Source organism: Leptonychotes weddellii, chromosome 13, assembly GCF_054177405.1.
Source record: "Leptonychotes weddellii isolate Sample4059 chromosome 13, ASM5417740v2, whole genome shotgun sequence".
Lineage (NCBI taxonomy): Eukaryota > Metazoa > Chordata > Mammalia > Carnivora > Phocidae > Leptonychotes > Leptonychotes weddellii.
Window position 1 is genome coordinate 56,433,330 of NC_138381.1, and position 19,872 is coordinate 56,453,201.

At 56.3% G+C, this 19,872-nt stretch overlaps 2 protein-coding genes across 4 annotated transcripts in view; both read right to left on the reverse strand.

Moving 5' to 3' along the window:
• Positions 1 to 11,770: 11,770 nt before the first annotated feature.
• SLC25A1 (solute carrier family 25 member 1) lies at positions 11,771 to 15,167 on the reverse strand. Of its 2 annotated transcripts, none has more exons than XM_081801606.1 (9): positions 14,967 to 15,167; positions 14,514 to 14,621; positions 14,251 to 14,350; positions 14,029 to 14,167; positions 13,439 to 13,523; positions 13,161 to 13,265; positions 12,840 to 12,955; positions 12,684 to 12,757; positions 11,771 to 12,558 (listed from the first exon to the last, which is right to left on the reverse strand). In XM_081801606.1, the coding sequence occupies exons 1-9, from the start codon at positions 15,049 to 15,051 to the stop codon at positions 12,387 to 12,389; spliced, it is 984 nt and encodes a 327-aa protein (XP_081657732.1). In that variant the 5' UTR covers positions 15,052 to 15,167; the 3' UTR covers positions 11,771 to 12,386. The 2 variants fall into 2 exon arrangements, with proteins under 2 accessions (XP_081657732.1, XP_006745044.1); XM_006744981.2 differs by having other exon boundaries at positions 11,771 to 12,501; positions 14,967 to 15,165.
• Positions 15,168 to 15,765: 598 nt separating this feature from the next.
• CLTCL1 (clathrin heavy chain like 1) overlaps positions 15,766 to 19,872 on the reverse strand; it is a 76,866-nt gene continuing 72,759 nt past the window's right edge. The window contains exons 29-31 of one of the 2 annotated variants that reach the window (XM_081801605.1): positions 17,077 to 17,152; positions 16,522 to 16,561; positions 16,216 to 16,305 (exon numbers count right to left, since the gene is read on the reverse strand). In XM_081801605.1, coding sequence (XP_081657731.1) covers positions 16,542 to 16,561; positions 17,077 to 17,152 — 96 coding nt within the window. In that variant the 3' untranslated portion in view covers positions 16,216 to 16,305; positions 16,522 to 16,541. Of the gene's footprint in view, positions 16,306 to 16,521; positions 16,562 to 17,076; positions 17,153 to 19,872 lie in introns of both variants that reach the window. The other variant, XM_081801604.1, reaches the window with a different exon arrangement.

The window sequence follows — 19,872 nt, forward strand, 5'->3', positions numbered from 1 at the left end:
GCTTGAAATTTTACAGAGTATATAGTCTGCCCAACAATGGGATTAAGTTAGAAATAGATAAAACCAAAAATATGTAGAAAACCTCCAGATATTTGGACACTGGGCAACATACGTTTAAATAATTTGTGTCAAAAAAGAAATAAACAGAAAAATAAGGAGATATTTCAGATTTAGTGATAAAAGTACAATATATCAAAATCTGCAATATGCATGTGAAGTAATGTTTAGGGGGAAATTTATAGCTTTAATAGAAACTATTGAAAAGCTTTAGAAAAGGAGATATAAAACCAATCACATAAAGTTCTGTGTTAAGTGCCAGTAAAAGAAGATTTAAAAAATAAAGTAGAAAGAAGAAAATAACAAAGAGCAGTAGCCAATAATATATAAACTAGGCAAACAATAGAGAAAATTAAAAGCCAATACATGTCTTTTTTAAAAGATCAACAAAATTGATAAACCACACTCAAACAGAAAAAATAAACACAAATTGCCCATATCAGGGATGAAAAAGGGGATATCACTGCAGATTATGCAGACATTAAAAGGATAATAAAGAAATATTATGAACAATTTCATTAATAACCTAGAATTTTAATATCATACTTTATGGTAAAATTTTGGACAATTTTTCCTAAGATTAGGAATAAGGCAAGGATGTCCACGCTCACCACTTCTATTCACATTGTCTTAGAAGTCCTAGCCAGTGTAATAAAGGAAAAAAAAGACGTAAAATGTATAAAGATCAAAAAGGGAAAGGTAACATTGTCTCTATTTGCAGATGACATAATACTTTTGGTGGGAATGTAAAACAGAACCACTATTGTAGAAAACAGTATGGCAGCTTCAACCTTTGGATACAGCCATTCTACTCCTAGTGATTTATCCAAGAGAAGTGAAGATGCAGACTTGTATTTGAATGTTAATAGCAGCTTTATTCGTAAGACTCAAGCAAGAAATGACCCAATGTCCATCAACAGATGAAATGATAAATGAGTCAAATACAATGAAAAGAAGACTCAGAAAAGAAAACTGTTTTGTTTTTATTTTAAGTAGGCTCCACACCCAGCGTGGAGCAACAACGTGGGGCTTGAACTCACGACCCTAAGATCAAGACCTGAGCTGAGATCAAGAGTTGGAGGCTTAACCAACTGAGCCACCCAGGTGTCCCAAGAAAACTACTGATATAAGCACAACATAGAAAATCTCATAATCATTATTCTGAGTTAAAGATACTAGTCCCCTTCCCCCCTAAAAGAATACATACTATATGTATCTTAAAAGTCTATAAAATGAAACGTTTGGGGGTGATGGTTTCATGGCTGTATATATATGACAAAACTCAGCAAACTATATATACTTTAAATATATGTGGTTTATAGTAGTTTGTGCCTCAGTAAAATTGTGTCTCAGTAAAATCATTTAAAAAAGTTCTATTTGCGGGGCGCCTGGGTGGCTCGGTCATTGAGTGTCTGCCTTCGGCTCAGGTCATGGTTCCAGGTCCTGGGATTGAGCCCCGCATCAGGCTCCCTGCTCCGCGGGAAGCCTGCTTCTCCCTCTCCCACTTCCCCTGCTTGTGTTCCCTCTCTCGCTGTGTCTCTCTCTGTCAAATAAATAAATAAAATCTTTAAAAAAAAAATTCTATTTGCTAATTCTAAAATCTAGGATCATCCTGGGGCTGGTCTTCACTGATTACCTTTCCTCTTACACATGGATCATTATTTCCCGTTTCTTTGTATGTCTAATAATTTTGGATTGTATCCTGGACATTGTGTGTGATCTATCATAAAGACTATAGTTTCTGTTATGTTCCTCTGAAGAGTGTTGATTTCTTGTTTTAGTAGACAGTTAATTTGGCTGAATGAAAACTGCAAAATTCGTCACTCCTGTAGTGACTCCATGCTTACCAGAAGTGGAATTCTTCTCACTCATTTTAAATATCTTTTGGGGGCGCCTGGGTGGCTCAGTCGGTTAAGCATCTGCCTTTGGCTCAGGTCATGATCTCCGGGTCCTGGGATTGAGCCCTGCATCGAGCTCCCTGATCTGCAGGGAGTCTGCTTTACTTTCTCTCTCTCTCTCTCCTTCTGCTCCTCCCCACCACTCATTCTTTCTCTCTCAAGTAAATATCTTTTGAAGCTTATCTAAGTTACTAGATACTATTCTTTAAGCCATCACTACAGATCCTGTAGTCCAGGCTATTATTCCATCTGGCAATCAATAGAATATTCATTTCCACCTTGCTCCTAGCAGTTAATTCAGCACCCACTCCTGAATCCTATCATCCCCTTCCCTACTAGGAAGCCAGTTCTGTAATGGCATCTTTCAGCTCACCTACAGAGGGCAGCAGCGGCTTTTCACAAGTGCACTCCTTAGTGTCCTCCAGGCCCTCCTGAAGATCTGGGGGAGCTCACCGGCTGCTGGTGGATCTTCTAATCATAAACCCAATTCCACATGCTCCTTTTCTGAGTCTTCTGATCTCTTCTTTTCCACGGCTATTCTAGCATCTCTATTTTGTTTGCTGTTGACCATGACTTTTTCCACAGGCCACCCTGGGAGCATATTAGAATAATTTCTTGAGGGTTCCTGCCAGAGTCTCCTGGGTCACAGGAGAGTACCCCTATGTTGATCAGCTCTTCCTTATCAATATTTGTGTCCCATCTCCTTGATCCATTGCCCTTAAGGTCCATCCTAAGGCATCCTCTCCTGGTTCTTGCCAGCTTTGCTCAGACAAACCCACAGTTCCCTTGCACACCATCCATGCCCTCCCAGTGGGCCCAGCATTCAGTTAGTCTATGCTGAGATATGATCCTAGTTTGGGGTGTGGTGGCCTGCAGGGGAGGTGGGGGTGACCCAGAAGCAAGCGCTGTCTGATAAGGTGCCTGCCTCTTCTGAGGTGTGTGCGGAATTCTTGTGTAAGGTGGGGTCACTTTTGTTCACCACAGAAGAATCCTAGAGGGTTCAGGGGAGTCTGAGGTTCAAAGTGCTCATCCACCCAGATATCCATACTCCATGTGTCAGGGTCCCACTTCTTCACCATTAGGACCCTGACATCGATGCAAAGAGGCTTGTCTAGGTTAAGAGCCCTACTTTGCAGTGCCTCATCTTCATCTTCCTCAGGCTGCAGGGTCTCTTGACCTGTGTCAGGTGGCCTCTGACACTCACTGTTGATTAATATCTCTGAATTTGCCATGTTCTCTCATTAAGGAATCAATAATACTTTGCAACAGCCACTTAGTTCCATTGCTCTTATGGTTACCATTTCCTCCCTACCTCTCAAGTGCCTGAGACAGTGTTCCAGCTACTGTCTCCCTCTCCACCTGTTTCCCATCGTGGTTCTCCCAGGTGACAGTTTTCACTGTCACACTGCTACTCGTGCCAGGGGCTATCAAGTCTCCACATGCCATCAGTGATGGTCTCTCATTGCCACCCAGCTGGCTAGGGATCCAAATTCAGAGTGCCATCCTTAGGGTCAGTTTCCTGGGACCACCCACTTCTGGTCAAGGCCATGTTCCCTAGAAGCAAAGCCTGATACTGAGATTCTTATCCAAATGACTTATTTTTGAGGGTGTGTTCTTAGGAGTGAAGAAATCTGTATTCGTTTGCTAAGTCTTCCTTAACCAAGTCCCACAATCTGTATGGCTTACAACAGAAATTTATTCTCTCACAGTTCTAAAGGCCAAAGTTCCAAAATCAAGGCATCAACAGGGCAGTGCTTCTGGTGAGAATCTGTTCCATGCTTTTTCTTAACTTCTGGTGTTTCTGGCAATCCTTGGTGCCCCTCAGTCTGTACATGCATTGTTCCATTCCATGTCTGTCATCACACCATGTTCTCCTTGTGTGTGTGCGTGTGTGTCTTCATGTGGCTTTCCCCTCTCTGTGTGTCTGCCTCTGTGTCTCTTCTTACTTTTTTTTTTAAAGATATTTTTTACTTATTTATTTGACAGAGAGATAGAGAGGACAAGTAGGCAGAGTGGCAGGCAGAGGGAAAGGGAGAAGCAGGCTCTCTGCTGAGCAGGGAGCCCGATGTGGGGCTCGATTCCAGGATCCTGGGATCATGACTTGAGCCGAAGGCAGCCACTTAACCAACTGAGCCACCCAGACGCCACATCTGTGTCTCTTCTTACTTCTTATAAGAACGGCAGTCATACTAGATTAAGCGCCTACCCTATTCCACTATAATCTCATCTTAATTTACATCTTAATTACAGCTGCAAAGACCCTATATCCAGTTAAGTTCACATTCACAGGTATGGGGGTTTAGAACGTCAACATCTCTTTTTGGGGGACACAAAAGAAGTATAGGGTGAGTAACCATTCTGGTTTGAGCAATGAAATTTACTTCCTGGTAAACTCTTTAGTCTCAGGAGACTGAGATGGTCGGTTACCCTGGAAGCAGGACCGGGCAGGGTGAGGAATGGAGAGTGCTAAGCAAGAAGGTGGTCTTGGTTAGGGTCAGTTTCCTGTAATCCCATATGGAAGCACTGGTGGCTTCACAGATCTGAATTGCCTTGAGGCAAAGTAAGGACCAGGCGTTTGTACCCTATGCCAGTCCATCCTTGGCTGAGCTCTGCCCCGAGCAGAGGAGTGTGGGAGGCTCCATCACCAAAGGCAGTGCTCCAGGATGGAGGCGGCTGTGCTCCATTAGCTGCCAACACTCAAAGCAGCAGGACAGGTGGGCTGACCACTGAAGGGATCTGGACAGAGCCCCAGCGGTTTCCATGATGCTACCCATGGCACACACCCATCCATCTATTTGTCCCCCTGGTCCCCCTGGCCCACTTTTCTACCTAGCCACCTGGAAAAACACACACCTAGACTCTTGTTCACCTTGGTAAATGCACACCTGTCCATTCAGGTTTAGTGGCCCACCCACCCACTTGTGCGCCTTGGTAAATGCTCACCTGCCACAGAGCTGTCCAAGCCTCAGAATCAGTGAGCCTGCCCATAGAGACAGCAGTGATCTCTACAAACACAAATCCAATCACAGTGCTCCCCTGCTTCAAATTCTCAGGATAAGAGGATCCTGGGGATTAGTCCCCTTGTCTTTGTGGTCCTCCAGCCCCTGGACTCTGCCACGTCTGTCCATCTGCCCCATTGGCCTCTGCCTGCTCTCCTGCTGCCTGCACTCCAGGTCAGCTCCCCCAATGAGCCCAGTGCACAGCCAGCCTGGCCCACCCTGGGGTTCATTGTGGCCTCTGCAGAGGGGCCCTTCCTACTCACCCCACTGCAACACTGGAGATCTCGGGGCATCTTCCTCTGCACATGCTCCGTCAACAATCCTAGTCAACACTGGATGCCCTCACTTCTGTTTCCCACACTGAAGAGCAGACCCGGCTGCTTCCAGGACTGGTCAAAGCTGGTCAGTGCCAAAAAAGAGGGACAGATGGGGGAGGGGGGAGAGCAGGGCCTCTGGGGGATTGGGAGAGGTTGGAGGAACCTCAGGGGCCATGGGTGGAATGGATCTGCTGATGAACCCTGAGAGATCATTGGCTTTGGACAGTCAAAGACTGGAGTGCAAGGCAGGCCCAGCAAGGTCCAGGGTGGGTTTGGTGGTTAGGTCTCAGCAAGTGCAAAGATGGTGCCAGGGGGCGGTGTGTGGTCCCTCAGCATCCAGCAGAGCTGGCAGCCAGAGTGGAAGTGGGGAGGGGGTCCTCAGCACAGTTCAAGGCAGACTCAGGGTGGAGGTGGGGAGTCGGGCTCCTTAAGGCAGCACCCCTTTTTTCTCCAGCCCCTCCTCCCACATCCCCTCCTCTTCCCGGACCCCCTTTCTGGCCTCCCTCCCAGGCCCCGCAGGCAAGGCCATCAGGATTCCCCTGATTGCTTTCTTTCATCCCGGTGCCTTTCTCGGCAGCAAACGCCGCTAATGCCTCCTTTATCACGGAATTAGGGGATTTGGGGCCAATAGCACAAAGAGGCCCTCGATAGCGGCCGTAATCAAACGCCAATCGGCCCGATCTTGAGCGGGACGGGGAAGAAAGCAAGCGCCAGGGATTAGCGCGGGACCCGCGGCCAGGCTGGGCCGAGATAGTATCGGCACGGTCGCGGGGCTGAAGCTGCCGGGGAGGGCCCGGCCGCGGCCGCGGAGAAAGGCCGGCTTAGCTGCTCAGCGCCGGGGATTCTGAAGCCATTAGAGGGGATTAGCACCCGGGTTAATCTGCTTTGGCCGCTCAATTGTCAGCAGGGAGTGCGCAAGCGGTGGAGGACACTTCTGACCCGAGTAGCCACGGAACCTCTGCAGTCCAGGCCCAGAGGCTGGTCTCGGTTTCCCCAGCTGACTGGGCCAAGCCTGGTCCTGAGGACCAGAGGTAAGGATGCACACCTCATTTCATCAGGCCAAAGGGCTGACGCATGGACCTGGCCCTCTAGGCATGAGTGGAGCCAGGCTCTTGGCTCCAGCCTCCACCTTTGCCAGACTTTTTGGGAGGTCGGGGAACACAGTCTCTGCCTATCCTTGGGGTCACCCTTCCCTTCTGTCCTCCCCCCACTCCACCTCTGGCCTTGATCACCCCGTGGAGCCCTGGGCGTCAGCTTCCCCACTGAGCTTGGCTTCCTCAGTAAAGCACACACCCTCTCCATCGTGACCAGGAGCCAGGTGACCGACTGGAGGATGCTGATGGAGATTGGCAAGGAGCCACCGCTTGCAGAACCTCCATCTTTCCCTTGGGGTCCTTTTTAAGGGTCTGGGCCCCTGAGGGGCATATTTGCTGATCTATTCAGTCAGGACTGATATGTTGCCACCTGCTGCCTCCCCACTGCTGTCATCTTCTGCCCTCTCTCACTAGCTAGGTCCTAGATAGTTCATTTGTCTCTGCCTGGGTTTTCCCGTCTGGGAAACAGGGCTGGCTGAGAGGAAAGGTCCAGCCAGGAGGCACCACTGTCCAGTTGAACAGCCTGTGCTCGCTGCTGCCTTCCGTAGGGACACCCCAAGCCCCTAAGCCTCCTCCTGGGTTGCTAATGACAGGCCCCTGGAGTGGGAGACTCAGAGGGGTGTCAGTGCACCATAGGCCTCCCCCTCCATGAGGATGTGGCAAGGCCACTGTGCCTTACATGAACCCATGGCTGGCAGCAGACAGCTGGTCTGAAGCTGGCCAGGGAGGCAGGACCGGAAGGGAGGTAGCCGTGGAAAGGCTGGTGGAGCCCTCTTCGTCCCATCCCCTGACCCTATCTCCTTCCACATGGCTGAGGCTGGGGGCACTGAAGCAAAGACCTGCAGTGGGGAGGAAAAGACACAGTCGCAAGTCCTTCCTTCCTTCACTTGGCAAACATCTCTGGAGCCCAGGCTCTGCGGAGTGGACACGGGTGAGCCACAGGCCCAAGCTCTGCCCTCCGGGAGCTCGGGTCTGAGTACACAGGAAGGTAACCAGGTGAGGGGTCTGTGCGGGAAAAGGGGAACAGTCCCTCTACCTGTACATAGGTCTGGCAGGACCTGAGAACAGTGTGAATAACAAGGTAAAGATCGGGGGCGAAGAAGAGTGTTCGAGGAAGAGGGAGCAGCGCGTGCTGCCCGTCTGGGGGTGAGGCAGAAAGCAGTCTGCCGCGGGGGAAGTCCAGCCCTGGGAAACAGCCATCTCCAGGCGGGGGTGCGGGAGCTCGGGGGATGTACCCTCCGGCCGGCGTGTCAGGAGAGGCCGCTGGCAGCGTCCAACGTGGGCCGTCGGTCGCCGGAACAGGCGCCTCAGTGACTCGGGAGAGTGTTGGGGGACTGCAGGCGAGGGCGGGCATTGGCGGTGAAATACGAGGGTGGGGACTGGTGGTACTGACTGCGAGGGACCGGCCTTCCGACACCCCAGCCACCCTGACCCGCAGCTGAAACCCGGGGGTGCGCGTGAGCGAGCCTACGCTGGCCGGGAGCGCGCGCGTGACGCCATCAGCACGAGCCGCCCCGACTTCCGGGCGCGAGTGTCCCCGTCCCGGGCCGCCGCGGTTCCTGATCGCGCGCGGGCGGCCTGGCCACCGCCTGCCCTGCTCTCACCGCGTGTCCCCAAGGCCGGGAAAATCTGGTTCCTTCTTCACAAATGGACCCAGGAAGCCCCCCTGGGTGCCTTCTGCGCCCACGGGCCCCCGTCCCTCTAACGGCGAGTGCTGAGAGAGGCCCTGATGGTCTGCGGCCTTTAGCAGCCTGCCTGGGGGCGCAAACGAACGACCATGAGGGTGGACCCTTCTTCACTCGGCCCTGGCAAGCACAGCCTCTTTCCCGTGACCTGGTCGGGATAAGCCTCCTGGTCACAATCGCGGGCAGTTTATTTACCCTGCCCCCATCACAGCCATTGGGGGCAGGCTCCTGGACACCGAGAGCAGGCCGTTCCTCGTCAGGCCATCGGGCGGCGCGGGCGCTGCGGGGCTTCGGTCACCCTGTGTAGGGCACCCAGGGGCAGATAAACAGGCTGGCCAGGGAGCTTCAGCCGCACCGACCCGGTCAGCGTGGTAAAAGTGCCCAAGGCCCCAGCGTCTTCAGTGCTTTTCAGCCAGGGGCGGGGCGGCAGGCCACTGTAGGCATCTGAGCACTGCTTAGAGCAGAGGGGGTGGGATGCTTTATCCCTTGAGGTCACGTCAGGAGATGACACCCCTGTGGCCAAGCCTCCCAGGTCAGGCCTAGTCAGTGGAGGATTACGTGGGGAGGTGGGCATGGCCTGCCAGGAGACAAAGGTGACAACAGTTGGGGCTTGGTCAGGGTTTGACCCAAAATGAGTGGGGGTGGGGTTTGGAGAAGGGGAGTTTGCCCCAGGGATATTTGCCAGGTGGGTGTGGGCAGAGGGGAGAAACAAGACCACACCAGGGGCCACCTTTTTTCCATGGGTCACCCACATCGTTGGCCTAGGTCAAGTTCACCCACAATCCTGAGTGTTGTCTGTGGCCGTCCAGTTGTCCTTTCAGGCCAGTTCTTTACTGTGCATGCATCTAAGTCCTTGTCCCTAGGGTGTCGAGTCCCTGTTCCCAGATCTTGATGTGGCAGGAGCTCCCCTAGACCCCCTGATTCTGTGCCCCTTACCAAAGACCCTTGCCCAGGGAATCTGAAAACTTGCAGGAAGTAAAAAGAAAGGAAATAACTCTGGCATCCTCAACTGAGATTGTGTTTGCTATAAAGGCTAAGGGCACAACCCGAAAAACAGAATTGTCTTTGTTGGCTAAAAGGACACAGACCCATTTGTCAGGAGTGACTGTTTTTTTGTGTGTGTACTAAGCTCTAACTGCCATTCATCACCTACACAAGGACATGGAAAAATCCAGGGGACGCCTGTGCAGTAGTGGCAGGGGCAGGGGGTGGGTTCAAGGAAGCAGGGGAGCTGGAGGACAGCTGCCTGAGGCCTCTGCCTAAGGGGGTAGGACACCATTCTTCAGCCCCACAGCAGTGATGACAGGGCCGGAGGTTGGCCAAGCCCTGCCCCAGGAGTAGCCACCACCTCACCCTCTGCTCCCTTGCCCTGTCTCTGAGGCCATTGTCCCTCCTGGCTACATTACGTTAGGATTCCAGGTCAAGGCCATGCTAGATGGTGAAGGCTGCCTGAGGCTGAGCGGAGGCTGGCTGTGGCTTCCAGTCCAGCACAGAGGTTCTGGCTGTGGGTGGGACATGGTGACCTGGAGTCTCCACCCTCCTCAGCTCACATCTCTCCTCTGATAAGCAGATCCAGCCACCTCCTGGGGTTCCCCCCACCCCACCCGCTACCCCACCACTGGTCTGTGTCCAGGTAGGGGACCAGGCTGGAAGTTGTGTCTGTTCTACCTCCCATTTCCTTGAAGATCTGCACACATCTCTGCCCCTATGCCCCCACTGCCACAAGGACAAGGGTCCCCTGCCATTGTCCTCCTCTCTGCAGCCTTTGGGGTCTTAGTTAAACGCAGCTGGGCTCCCTCCCTCCAGGTCCCTGCCTGCTCACTTCCCTCAGCTTGGACATCACAAGCTCTTTCCTGCATACAGGATACCTTGCCCCTCCTGCTCCCCTTCCCTCAGGTCTCAGCTCCAAGAACTGAGGCCGCCTACTAATTCAGGTAATGTGTGAAGGGGGTGGAGTTGCCTCCACCAGAGTGTGTGGCTCTTCTGTAACCACAGCCCCAGGAAACTCAACCCAGCTGTCTTTTCTGGCTGGGCTACCACGTCGTGCTGGGAGACACAGGAGAGGGGACCTGGACTATGGTAGGGCTCCTGATCCTCCTGAAGAGAGAGGAATGGGGGCTAGGTTGCTCCTGGGTGGGGGTCCCCATGCCCTACTCTCAGACCAGTGCAGTCTCAGCCCCATCCTCCCAGTGAAGGGTGAAGGGGACAGGATTCTGGGATGCTAGTGTGTAGTCAGTGAATGGTTACCATTCCTGGAGGTCAGTACTGGGAGCATTGAGTCCCCTCAGGGCTCAGCTGCTGGGCTTTGCCTGCTCTGGGAACTACCTGGAACTCTGGCCGACTATAAATAACCTTCCACAACCCAAAGAAAAAAGCTACACATGCAAGGGCTTACTGTGTTAGGCATTGTTCTAAGCACTTTATACGGATGGACTGGGTTTTTCTGTCACCCCATTTCACAGATTAGGAAATTGAAGTTAGGTGACTTGCCCAAGGTCACACAGTGAACAAATGAGAAGCCAGGGCTCTTTCTGTTCCCCACCACAGCCCAGAGATGCTGTCTGCTGTGTGCTCCCCTAGCCTCAGTGGCCTATGCCATGGGCCAGCACTGCCTATCACCACGGCAAAGCTCCTGAGGCCCAGAAAGGAGCCAGTGGCCTGTGTCTGGGTCTGCATGCCCCAGTATGTGTGTGTGGGAGACAGCCCCTGGCCCCTGTGGGCAGGCAAACTTTGCTCTAGGGCCCTTTCTCCTCAGTTGCGGCTAGGACTGGTTACCTCCCAAGAGCACTGAGTATGCACTGCCCAGTCCTATAAAACCATTTTCCTTGTACCCCTAAGCCCACAATTGTCCCTCGGATCTGTCCCAGATCCCTAGACCAGGGATCTGGATGTTGTGGGAGCTTGCAGGGGTAGGGCACTCTCCCCTAAAAGGAGCAGCTCTAGGGACCAGACCTGCTTGGTTGGAGGCTTCTGTTGGCAAGTTATTTCCCAATCTGAACCAAAGCCTTGAATGACTCTTACCCATGGATCACTTGGACAGCAAAGTGCCTTCTGCCCCTGCACAGCCAGGGGCCCCGGTTTATCCCATCCTGCTCTCGGGGCTCTTCCACTTTGGCCCTGGGTTGTGGTTCCCAGCTCCGGATCTGGGGGGAAGGAGGGGCCCTGGGGTCCTGGTCAGGCAGTTCTACCCCATCCTGCCCCAGGGCAGCTGTCTCTCGACCAGGGTAAAGGAGTGAGCAAAGGTCCCCTGCTCAGAGCCTCAGAAATTAGATGCCCCAAAGCACTTCCCCACAAGCAGACCACAGAGAAACTGTGAGGGAGTAGTAGAAGGTGAGCTAGGCCACAGGCTGAGGGGCAGTTGAGGGTCCCGAAGCACTGTCTCCCAGGCCCAACCCCTGGGGTGGGGCAGTTCTCCACTCTGCCCACTCAGTGCTGCCTGCCAGGTGATCCTGAGGGCATGTCCACTAGCTGACCCTGCAGAACCTTGCTCACAGGCCACAAGCATGGCCTGGACAGAGTCCAAATGTTCCTCGGCATGATGGTGCCAGGCCTCTTGGGGTGTGATGCTGTGGCCACAGCTGGCTCACCCACTAGCCTGCCTGCCGCCCTGCTTCCCTGTTCCCCTGCCAGTGTTCTCTGGTGAGGGGGTGGACCTGCTCTTTACAGAGGCATGGACAATCATTATCCACCCACAGATGGGCCCACACAGGGACAGGAGGCTGCGACAGGATCCGGTTTATTCTGCCATGGGAGGGTGGTCGTGAGAGTGGCAGGTGCCACCCTGTCCCGGGCGGAGGGAGGGCCCAAGGGCCAGTTAAGGCCAGTGGCGGGAGAAGCAGGGGGCATGTAGCCCCTGGAATGCGGTGAGGCCAGGCTGAGGCCCAGAGGCAGCTGTGGTAGGCCGGGGCAGGTGCCCCTGCTGCCCAGGGTGGAAGGCACCGGGCTGGGACCGGGCCATGGCTACAGGGCCGTGGACCCAAGCCACATGGGCACCCCGGGAAGTGGGGCACAAGGTCACATGACACGGAACATGAAACACAGGCACACGGCTCATGAGTAAGCACATGGACAAGTGGGCACAGATTCACAGGCCAGAGGGACACCCAGCCTTGGCCAGACACATGGACACAATGGTGGTGTCCTAACACACCACGGGACACCCGGCACTAAGGGACATGTGGACTCAATGGCTGCAGGGGACAGACCCAGGCCATGGAGTGCAAGGAACAGGGAAAAGGGGCCTTTTGGCACGACTGCACTAGAATCGTGAGAAGAGGGCAGTGGGGACTGGTCTGGAGGCACCTCGGCCAACCCCCATGCAGACCCCCTCGGGGACTCAGTCTGTCTTCCACACTTTGTTGAGTAGCTTCACCACTTCATCGTAGATGACAAACACGATGGCCACGTCCAGGCAGACCCGGCCCAGGCGGGGGATGGTGCCCTTGTAGAATCTGGGGTTGTGGGCAGGGAGAGGTAGGAGGTGAGAAGGCAGATGAAGAACAGTGTCCCTGTACAGTGAGGGTGGGTCCAGACATCAGAGGGACAAGGGCAAGAACCTAAAGGTAAGGACTCCCTGAGGGATAGTCGGGCTGGCAGCGGGTGGGGACCACAGCCCTGCCCCTCCCCTACTCACGCCTTGAGCCCCTCATTCCTCAGGATCTGCAAGCCACAGTCCCATGTATTCCGGTATTTGTGCGCCTCCAAGCCCTGCAGGACAGCAGTGTGCCACAGGGTTCAGCGGCTAGCCCCTGTCACAAACTCCCTACCCCCTTCCTGGCCCCACCCCCACCTGCATCCGGGTCTTGATCACGTCCAGAGGAGTGTTCCCGAAGACACTGGCTGCGCCAGCGACAGCTCCAAACACTCCGGTGATCAGTGGGTTCATGGGCTTGTTGGGGTTGTCCCCTGGATGTGGGTGGGAGATGCAATCAGAAAGTGATGGGAAGGCAAAGGGGAGGGCTCTTCAGGGCTGGGGAGGAGCATGGAAAAGAGCCTATCAATGTGAGGACCCCAGGAGGCCAGGTCCTGGCAGGGAAGACTGAAGAGGAGGAGCCTAACCCAGAGTGGTTGGAAGTGGGGTCTTGGGGGTGCAGACCCAACAGATACATACCCCTGTACCAGTTTCGCAGGGAGGTCATGACGAAGAAGCGGATGGCCTGGTTAGATCCCTGCTTCAGCACGGTGGCTGTGAGGCCCTGGTAGGTTCCCTTCAGCCCTAGGGGCAGACAGGCATGGGAGTCATACTGGTGCCTCCCAGGCCCCAGCTGGGACTGGGGAGTGGGGAGTGGGGAGAGTGGCACACCAGAGCACCAAAGCAGGAAGGGGAAGTTCAGGCCAGCCTGGCCAAGGTCCCTGGCCCTACCTGAGGAGGAAGCCATTATGGCTCACCTTGTTCTCGCACAATCTCCCTGACCCCGTGGAAGAATCCTCTGTACTTGGGGTTGGGGGAGGTCTGGTCGTGGATGAACTTCACCTGTGAGAGGAAAGCAAAGGCCCTAGCTCCCAGGATGCCCCTGGAAGGGCATACTTGGCCCTTTGGCTTGCAGGCCCAGGGCCCACAAAGATCTGATCAGGGTTGGAGGTGCAGCTCTTCACCTGGAAACAGGGCCTCCCAGGTCACCGCAGGACACAAAGACCCCAGCAAACAAGAGGGCTGGCCTTACTAAAGAGTCTCTGCAGTTATGTTTGCTGGTATTTCCTACAGCTTAGGCAGAAAACATGTTATCTTATGTTTTCTGTTTATAAAAGTGTTTTTTTAAAAAACCCCAATGTCAGTTGTCCCACTGCCTTTGGGACAGAGTCCAGTCTCCAGAGGAGGCCCTTCCTGCACACCTCCTGCACCCAGCTCCCCAGGCAGTTTCCCCTGCGCACCTTGCCCTGCTCCTGCAGGACCTTCTCTACCTTGCTGGTCTCCTAGGATGACCCCAGCCACCCTAGCGCCCCTCCGCACACCTTCTCCCTATTGGGACCCTCCCCACCTTGATGGTCTCCATGGGGCACACGACCACTATGGCTTCCGCCACACCAGCACCCAGGCCGCACAGCAGTCCCCGGGTGCTGTCCAGGCGTCCCTGGGGATCTCGCATGTGGTTGCTGAGGAACTCAAACATCCCGAACCTGGGAACAGGAGGCAGTGGGGTGAGAGGGGTTACAGCCGCCCGGCCCGGATGCCCTCCCTCGACCACCCTAGCCCACCTCACCTGACGGCCGCTTTGGGGATGGAGCCGTAGAGCAGGGAGCTGAGGCCTCGGTACAGGCCCAGGACGCCATGGCTGCGGACCGTCTGCCGCACACAGTCCCCTGGAGGAGGGGGTGTTCAGCGACCCCAGCCGCCCTAGAGACCCGCCCCCCGCAGTTCCCCGCAGCCCGCCAAGGCTGCTCCCCGAGCGCAGGGCCCGGCCCTCTCGGTGGCGCACCGCCCCTACCCCTTCGCCCCCCGTCCCCCCGGCAGCCCCCTACTCACCAATACCCCGGTACCGCGGAGGGTGCGAGCGCTCGTCCAGCTGCAACTGTGTCTTCACGTATTCGGTGGGGAAGGTGATGCAAATTTCAATGCCGCCCGCCAGGCCGCCTGAGGAGACCAGGGACCCGGACCCTGAGACCACAGCCCCGCGGCCGAGCCGTCCAGCCCGCCGCTGCTGGCGCCCCGGCCCCTCCCCCGCCCCGGACTTTGTCCCGCGCCTGTGGTGTAGGGGAGGCCCGGCAGCGTCCCCTGCCCCACCCACGTTGTCCTGGCTAGGCGCGGAGGAGCGACGAGCCGGGCGATCCCCCACGCGCTGGCTGGGGACCCGGGCCGAGCCCCACCCCTCGCCCGACCCGGAAGTGGGGCGGGGCCTCGGCGTCCCGGGCCCACCCGGAAGCACCGTGGGGCCAACGGAGGGGGCAAATCTGGGGTCCGTGCCCCGGAGGGGCCCACCTGCCAGGATCGCCTTCCCCGGGTGCGTCAGCTTGGCCTTTCCGGACGCGGGTGCGGCGGCCGCCAGAGCGCGGGGCTTGGCCATGGCAGGCGGGGAGGCGGGGAGACTGGGCGCCCGGCGTCGGCCTCGGGTCCAAGCCCCCTGCTCTCCGCGCTCGGCCCGCGGCGGCGGCGGCGGCCGGTTAAGGCCCGGGGGGCGGAGCGGTCGCGTCAGCTCCCGGGCTCCGCCCCGCGTGGTCCGAGCCGGGCCCCGCCCCCGGCCCGCCCCGCGCCGGCCGGGAAACTGAGGCCGGGGCGGGGCGAGCGAGGCAGGCGCCGGGGCGGGATCGATAGCCCAGCCAATGACCGAGCTCAGGGTCCTTGGGAGGCGGTGCTGTGCTCGGGCCTGGATCTGTGGGTCAAGGTGCAGTTTCTAAAACCCGCCCCGGCATCAGGCAAAATCCAGTACGGGAAGGAGCAGGTCTCAGGATCGTGGCATCTGCCTGAGCGACCGGGATCCCCGGAGATCGGGGGTGGAGAGACAGGCAGACCCCACCCCCCACCCCCGGGGCACATGGGGCTAGTCCCATCCCTGACGTTTGAGGGTTTGGCATTCCGACACCCAACAGGCTGTGCGGCTACCATCCCCCCGCTACGGTATTTAGAGCTCCATGCAGAGAACTCAGGAAAAAGATCCCCAGTACACCCTGGCTATCTCCCCCTGAGCAGCCTGTTCCCTGGGCAGACGCGGGTTCCCATTCCAGAGGCCCCAGCAAATCTTTTGTCCCCTGCCACCCACACCAGCACCAAGCAGGGAAGCTTTGCCTTGATAAACCGACTTTAATATTCATGATCGGTAGGAGGCTCAGGGCCAGGTTAGAAAGTCCGTTCAGTTGTGTCTGGCAAAGTGGCCTGGAGGTGGCAGCTCCATCAGTGCTGAGCGAAAACTTGGTGCCCCTCCCACCAAGGGCAGGGAATTCCTGCGGAGAACTCCCCAGGAATGCCTGGCTCCAGCCAGAGGGCCTGGAGGCAAGAGTCCACCAGAGCTGGTCTTCTTGGGCAGTCAGTGGCTACCCTGGCCTCCCCAGGCTTGGAGATGGCTTAGAGGCTGCCACCACTGGGCCTCAGCAAACATAAACAATGTCCAGGTGTCCCCGCCTCCCATCAGGGTCCTCTGTGCTTGTGGGATGACACACTCCTTGAGGTTAACCCCATAGAGGCGTGTTGCCACTGAGCGCCCGCTACACGCTGAAGCCATACACAGGAGGCTGGGCGAAGGCAGGTGCAGCAGCATATCCATAGGGGAAGCCGGCAGGGGCAGGGCCTGCAGCAGGGCCTGCTGTCAGCATCAGCTGCTGGCCTGCAGAGGGAGAAGCAGAGGGTGAGCAGAGCTCCTGCTGCCCCCGAGTGGCCAGGGGCCCAAGGAGCAGGGTGGCAGACCAGCCCTGACCACCCAAGGCTCAGGCACTGGAGAACAGGTGCCTGGGGGCAAGGGCAGTGGGAGTTGCTGTTGTGGGGCCAGCTACAGAGGCTGGCCAGGCTAGGGGGTAAGCTAGTCCCGAAATGGGACACTTACTTAGCTCAACTGGCTGGGTCTCAATCATGCCCATCAAAATCTAAAAAAACCAGATTGACATTAATGGTGGTGGTAGGGGGGCACAATGACCCTGAGGAGGACACAGCTGGTGGGAGACGTGCTGCGTGCTCACACCACACCCTCAGGCCTTTGTTAGTCCCGCAACACAGTCCAGAACCCAACAGCCTTTTGGTGCAGTGGACACCAACTAATCTGTCTGCTCAATGGCCAGGCCATCCAGGCAGGCTCTGCAGTCACAGCCAGCAGCAGGCAGAGCAGCACACGGCAGCAGCTCAGACTCGGGCAGCTGCTAGGCACAAGGAGCAAGCAGGGGCACCCTCACAGAAGGCAGGTACCCTGAGAAAAGGGAGGACAATGGCCGTGTCTCTTCAACATTCCTGGGTCCACTGACCTTCTCCACACCCAGCAGCCGTTGTGGTCCTTCCGTGCCCCACCCTGTCCGTTCCCTCTCTGATCTGAAGCCCAGCCAGGGAAGGGCAATGTGAATGACCTTCCTTACTCACCCCTCCCTAGGGGTAAGGGGATGCCACCTACCAAATAGGAGAGGGGCGGGCTCCACCACATGCTCCTCTCGCTTGCGCAGGCTCTCCGAAGCGTCCAGTCTGTCTACCTGCCAAGAGGTGAGAGCGCTGGAGTGCCTGCCGGACAGGAGGCAGCACACAGCCTCCAGGAAAGTCAGGGCGGGGGCTGGTTGGAGGGCAGACGCTGTACCAGTGACTACTGCCCTGCTCCACAGGAAGGTGAAGCCTCTATAACTGGGTAGACATGGAGTGCCCAAGGGGGCCCTGGTGACCCTCCCACTGTTCCAGCCCGGTACTTTTCATGCGGGCCCCTGGCGGCCCGGGGCAGCAGAGCACGGCCGGTGACTGCAGGCTGCACGTGCAGCCCAGCTCACGGGGCTGGCCCTCCTCTGGATACAGGTGCACCGCCAAGACGGCGGAGCACTTCCTACATCTAGCCAGTCCACGCTGCCCACCCTTCCTGAGGAGACCAGTCACCTGACATCTGGGACATCCCACCTGGCAGAGCGGATGCGCCACCTCAGAGATGGGGGCAGCGACAGCCATCTGAGGACAGGCTGTCTCCTTGCTCTTCCTCAAGGCTTCACCAAGGGCTACCCCATGCAGTACCCACAGGCTGGGGCAGACACTCAGATGGGGAGGGAACAGAGCAAGGTGGTGTCAGGGGCCTGAGGGGCAGACAGCACTGTCCTAGTGGTGGCGATAGCAACTGTGTGTCTGGGACACCCCCCGCCCCCTGCTCTGGCCCCACCAAAACAAGGACTTGAGTCAGAAAGAAGAAAAAATTATGTGCCCTGTGTGCACTCGGGCCAGGGAGAGATCAGGTCAGGCACCAGAACCCTAGCAGAAGCAGCCCTGTTACTGGCCCTCTGCACTCCTCTCCCCTTCCCTCCTTGGGACAAGAGCTGAGGTGAGGAAGGAGCAAGACAGTGCAGTGGCCTCGCAATCCGTACTCTCTTCCTTCAGCTGGCTCCCACCCAAGCTGAGGTCTAAGCTAGGCCTGCATCCTCCACTGAGAGAGCCAGGGGGCTCAGGGATGCGGGTTTTTCTCAGAGGGACGGTCCTCAAGCTTCCCAAATGAATCAAGAGGCCCTGGGCCTGGTTCTCCAGGCAGGAAGGGGCTGTGGCCTTCTTGTCTGGGCCTCTTGACCTCACAGCAGTCTAGTCTGTTGGGCCCCAGGCCAGCTAAGGACCAGCCCACATCCTACCACTGCCTAAGAAACCTCTATTGAGCCCACCCTATCCCCAACATGATAGGCATCGGGTCTGGTGCTGGTGCAGGCATGTGGAGCAGCAGCGATGCTGGGAGCCGTGGTAGCCCCTGCCTTCGTCCTAGGACTAGGGGAGGTGTCTGGGGACCCTGGGTTAGGGAGCAGGTCCTTCCAGCAGGAAGGCAGCTGTAGCCCAAGCACACTGATCCACCCTGAAGTAGCTATGCAGCTGCAGTACTGACATGGCTGCCAGGATGACCTTCATCATTCATCACAGAGAGGGAGTGTGTTTCCCCCCCTAGTCCTCGAGGCCCCCTGGAGGTCCCAACACCTGCAGCAATGAAGGTCTGAGCGATGTGAGTTCCTCTTACATTAACCCATGGGCCTCAACTCTAGGAAGATATTCAAGCCATATGTACCCTTCTTTATGCAGGGGCACAGCAGATAGACTATGGCTAAGACAATTTAGGGATGGGAAAAGCAGAAACCATGGGACAGGTACTGAAGACAAGCTCCACACAGCACAGACACTTCCTTTAGGGAGCTGCTATCCACTGTGGTTGAGGAACCAGGGACTCTTGTAAATCCAACCAGTCTATGTACCCTAGTAGCCTGCAGATCAGGCCACATGGCCAGGACTGCCCCTCTCCTGTCCCCTGAAGAACCTCGGGACACCTCCCACTCAGATGTGCTGTGTGAATGGGACTAGGACACACTCTGGCAGTCCCTCCTCCTGTAGCAGGGAGATGGTCTTGAATGACCCATGGAACAGTCCTTGACAGGGGCTGGGCAGCTCCCAGGAGGCACTGCAGGTGGCAGAAAGAGCAAGCCCTCACAGGCCAAAGCTGGCAGTGCCAGACACCCCCCACCTGTGCACTTCTTATTTCTTCTCTAACCACACTAACCCCTGCAGGCCCCTCCCCTCACACCACTGAAAGAGACCCTCAGCCTAGGGGCTTCTTAGCATTGTGGGCCCTCCATGTGCCTGGAAGAACATTAGGTGTATGGCTGGATGGGCCAGTAGGTGCTGCTGAGTGGCAGCTTTTCTGCAGCCTTAGAAACAAACCAGACTAGGTGACAAGGGTCTCTGGATGGTGCCTCAATTAGGCCCCTGACCAGAACTCCTAGGGCTTCAACACACACGGAGAGTTAAATTCAGACACTCCCACCTCGTTCAACAGCTCATCAACCTGCAAAGAAAGAGTAGGATGCTAGGGCCACCAAGTGATATCTGGAGTGGTAGAAGCAACAGTTACTGAGACATGAGTATGGCCCTGAGGCCAGCGAGATGTGGGTCTGAGCCCATGTCTTCACCTGTCAGCTTTGGACCCAAACCTGTGACTACAGCTGTAGAGTGGATGACTACCTACCTGTCCAGGTGTTACCATTCCTACTAAGTGCTCAGCAAAAGGGGGGTTACCATGACAGGTCTGCCAACAAATGCAACCCGAACTCCACCAGAGGCGCCCTGAGAGGTGAACTGACTGCACAGGGACGGAGCCCACGGGCCGTGCGCTGGAGCTCTGCTACCTGCTGCCTCGCTGTTCTCAGAGCACAAGAGCCCTCGGCTGTGGGCGAGCACAGCTGTTGTGCCCCCT

Coding starts and splice junctions, on each gene's coding strand:
- SLC25A1 (XM_081801606.1), bottom strand. CDS start 15,051: ATGGCCAAGCCCCGCGCTCTGGCGGCCGCCGCACCCGCGTCCGGAAAG. Junction 14,622..14,966: donor GGGGAAGGCGATCCTGGCAG/GTGGGCCCCTCC, acceptor TGGTCTCCTCAG/GCGGCCTGGCGGGCGGCATT. Junction 12,956..13,160: donor CCTGCGAAACTGGTACAGGG/GTATGTATCTGT, acceptor ACCCACATCCAG/GGGACAACCCCAACAAGCCC.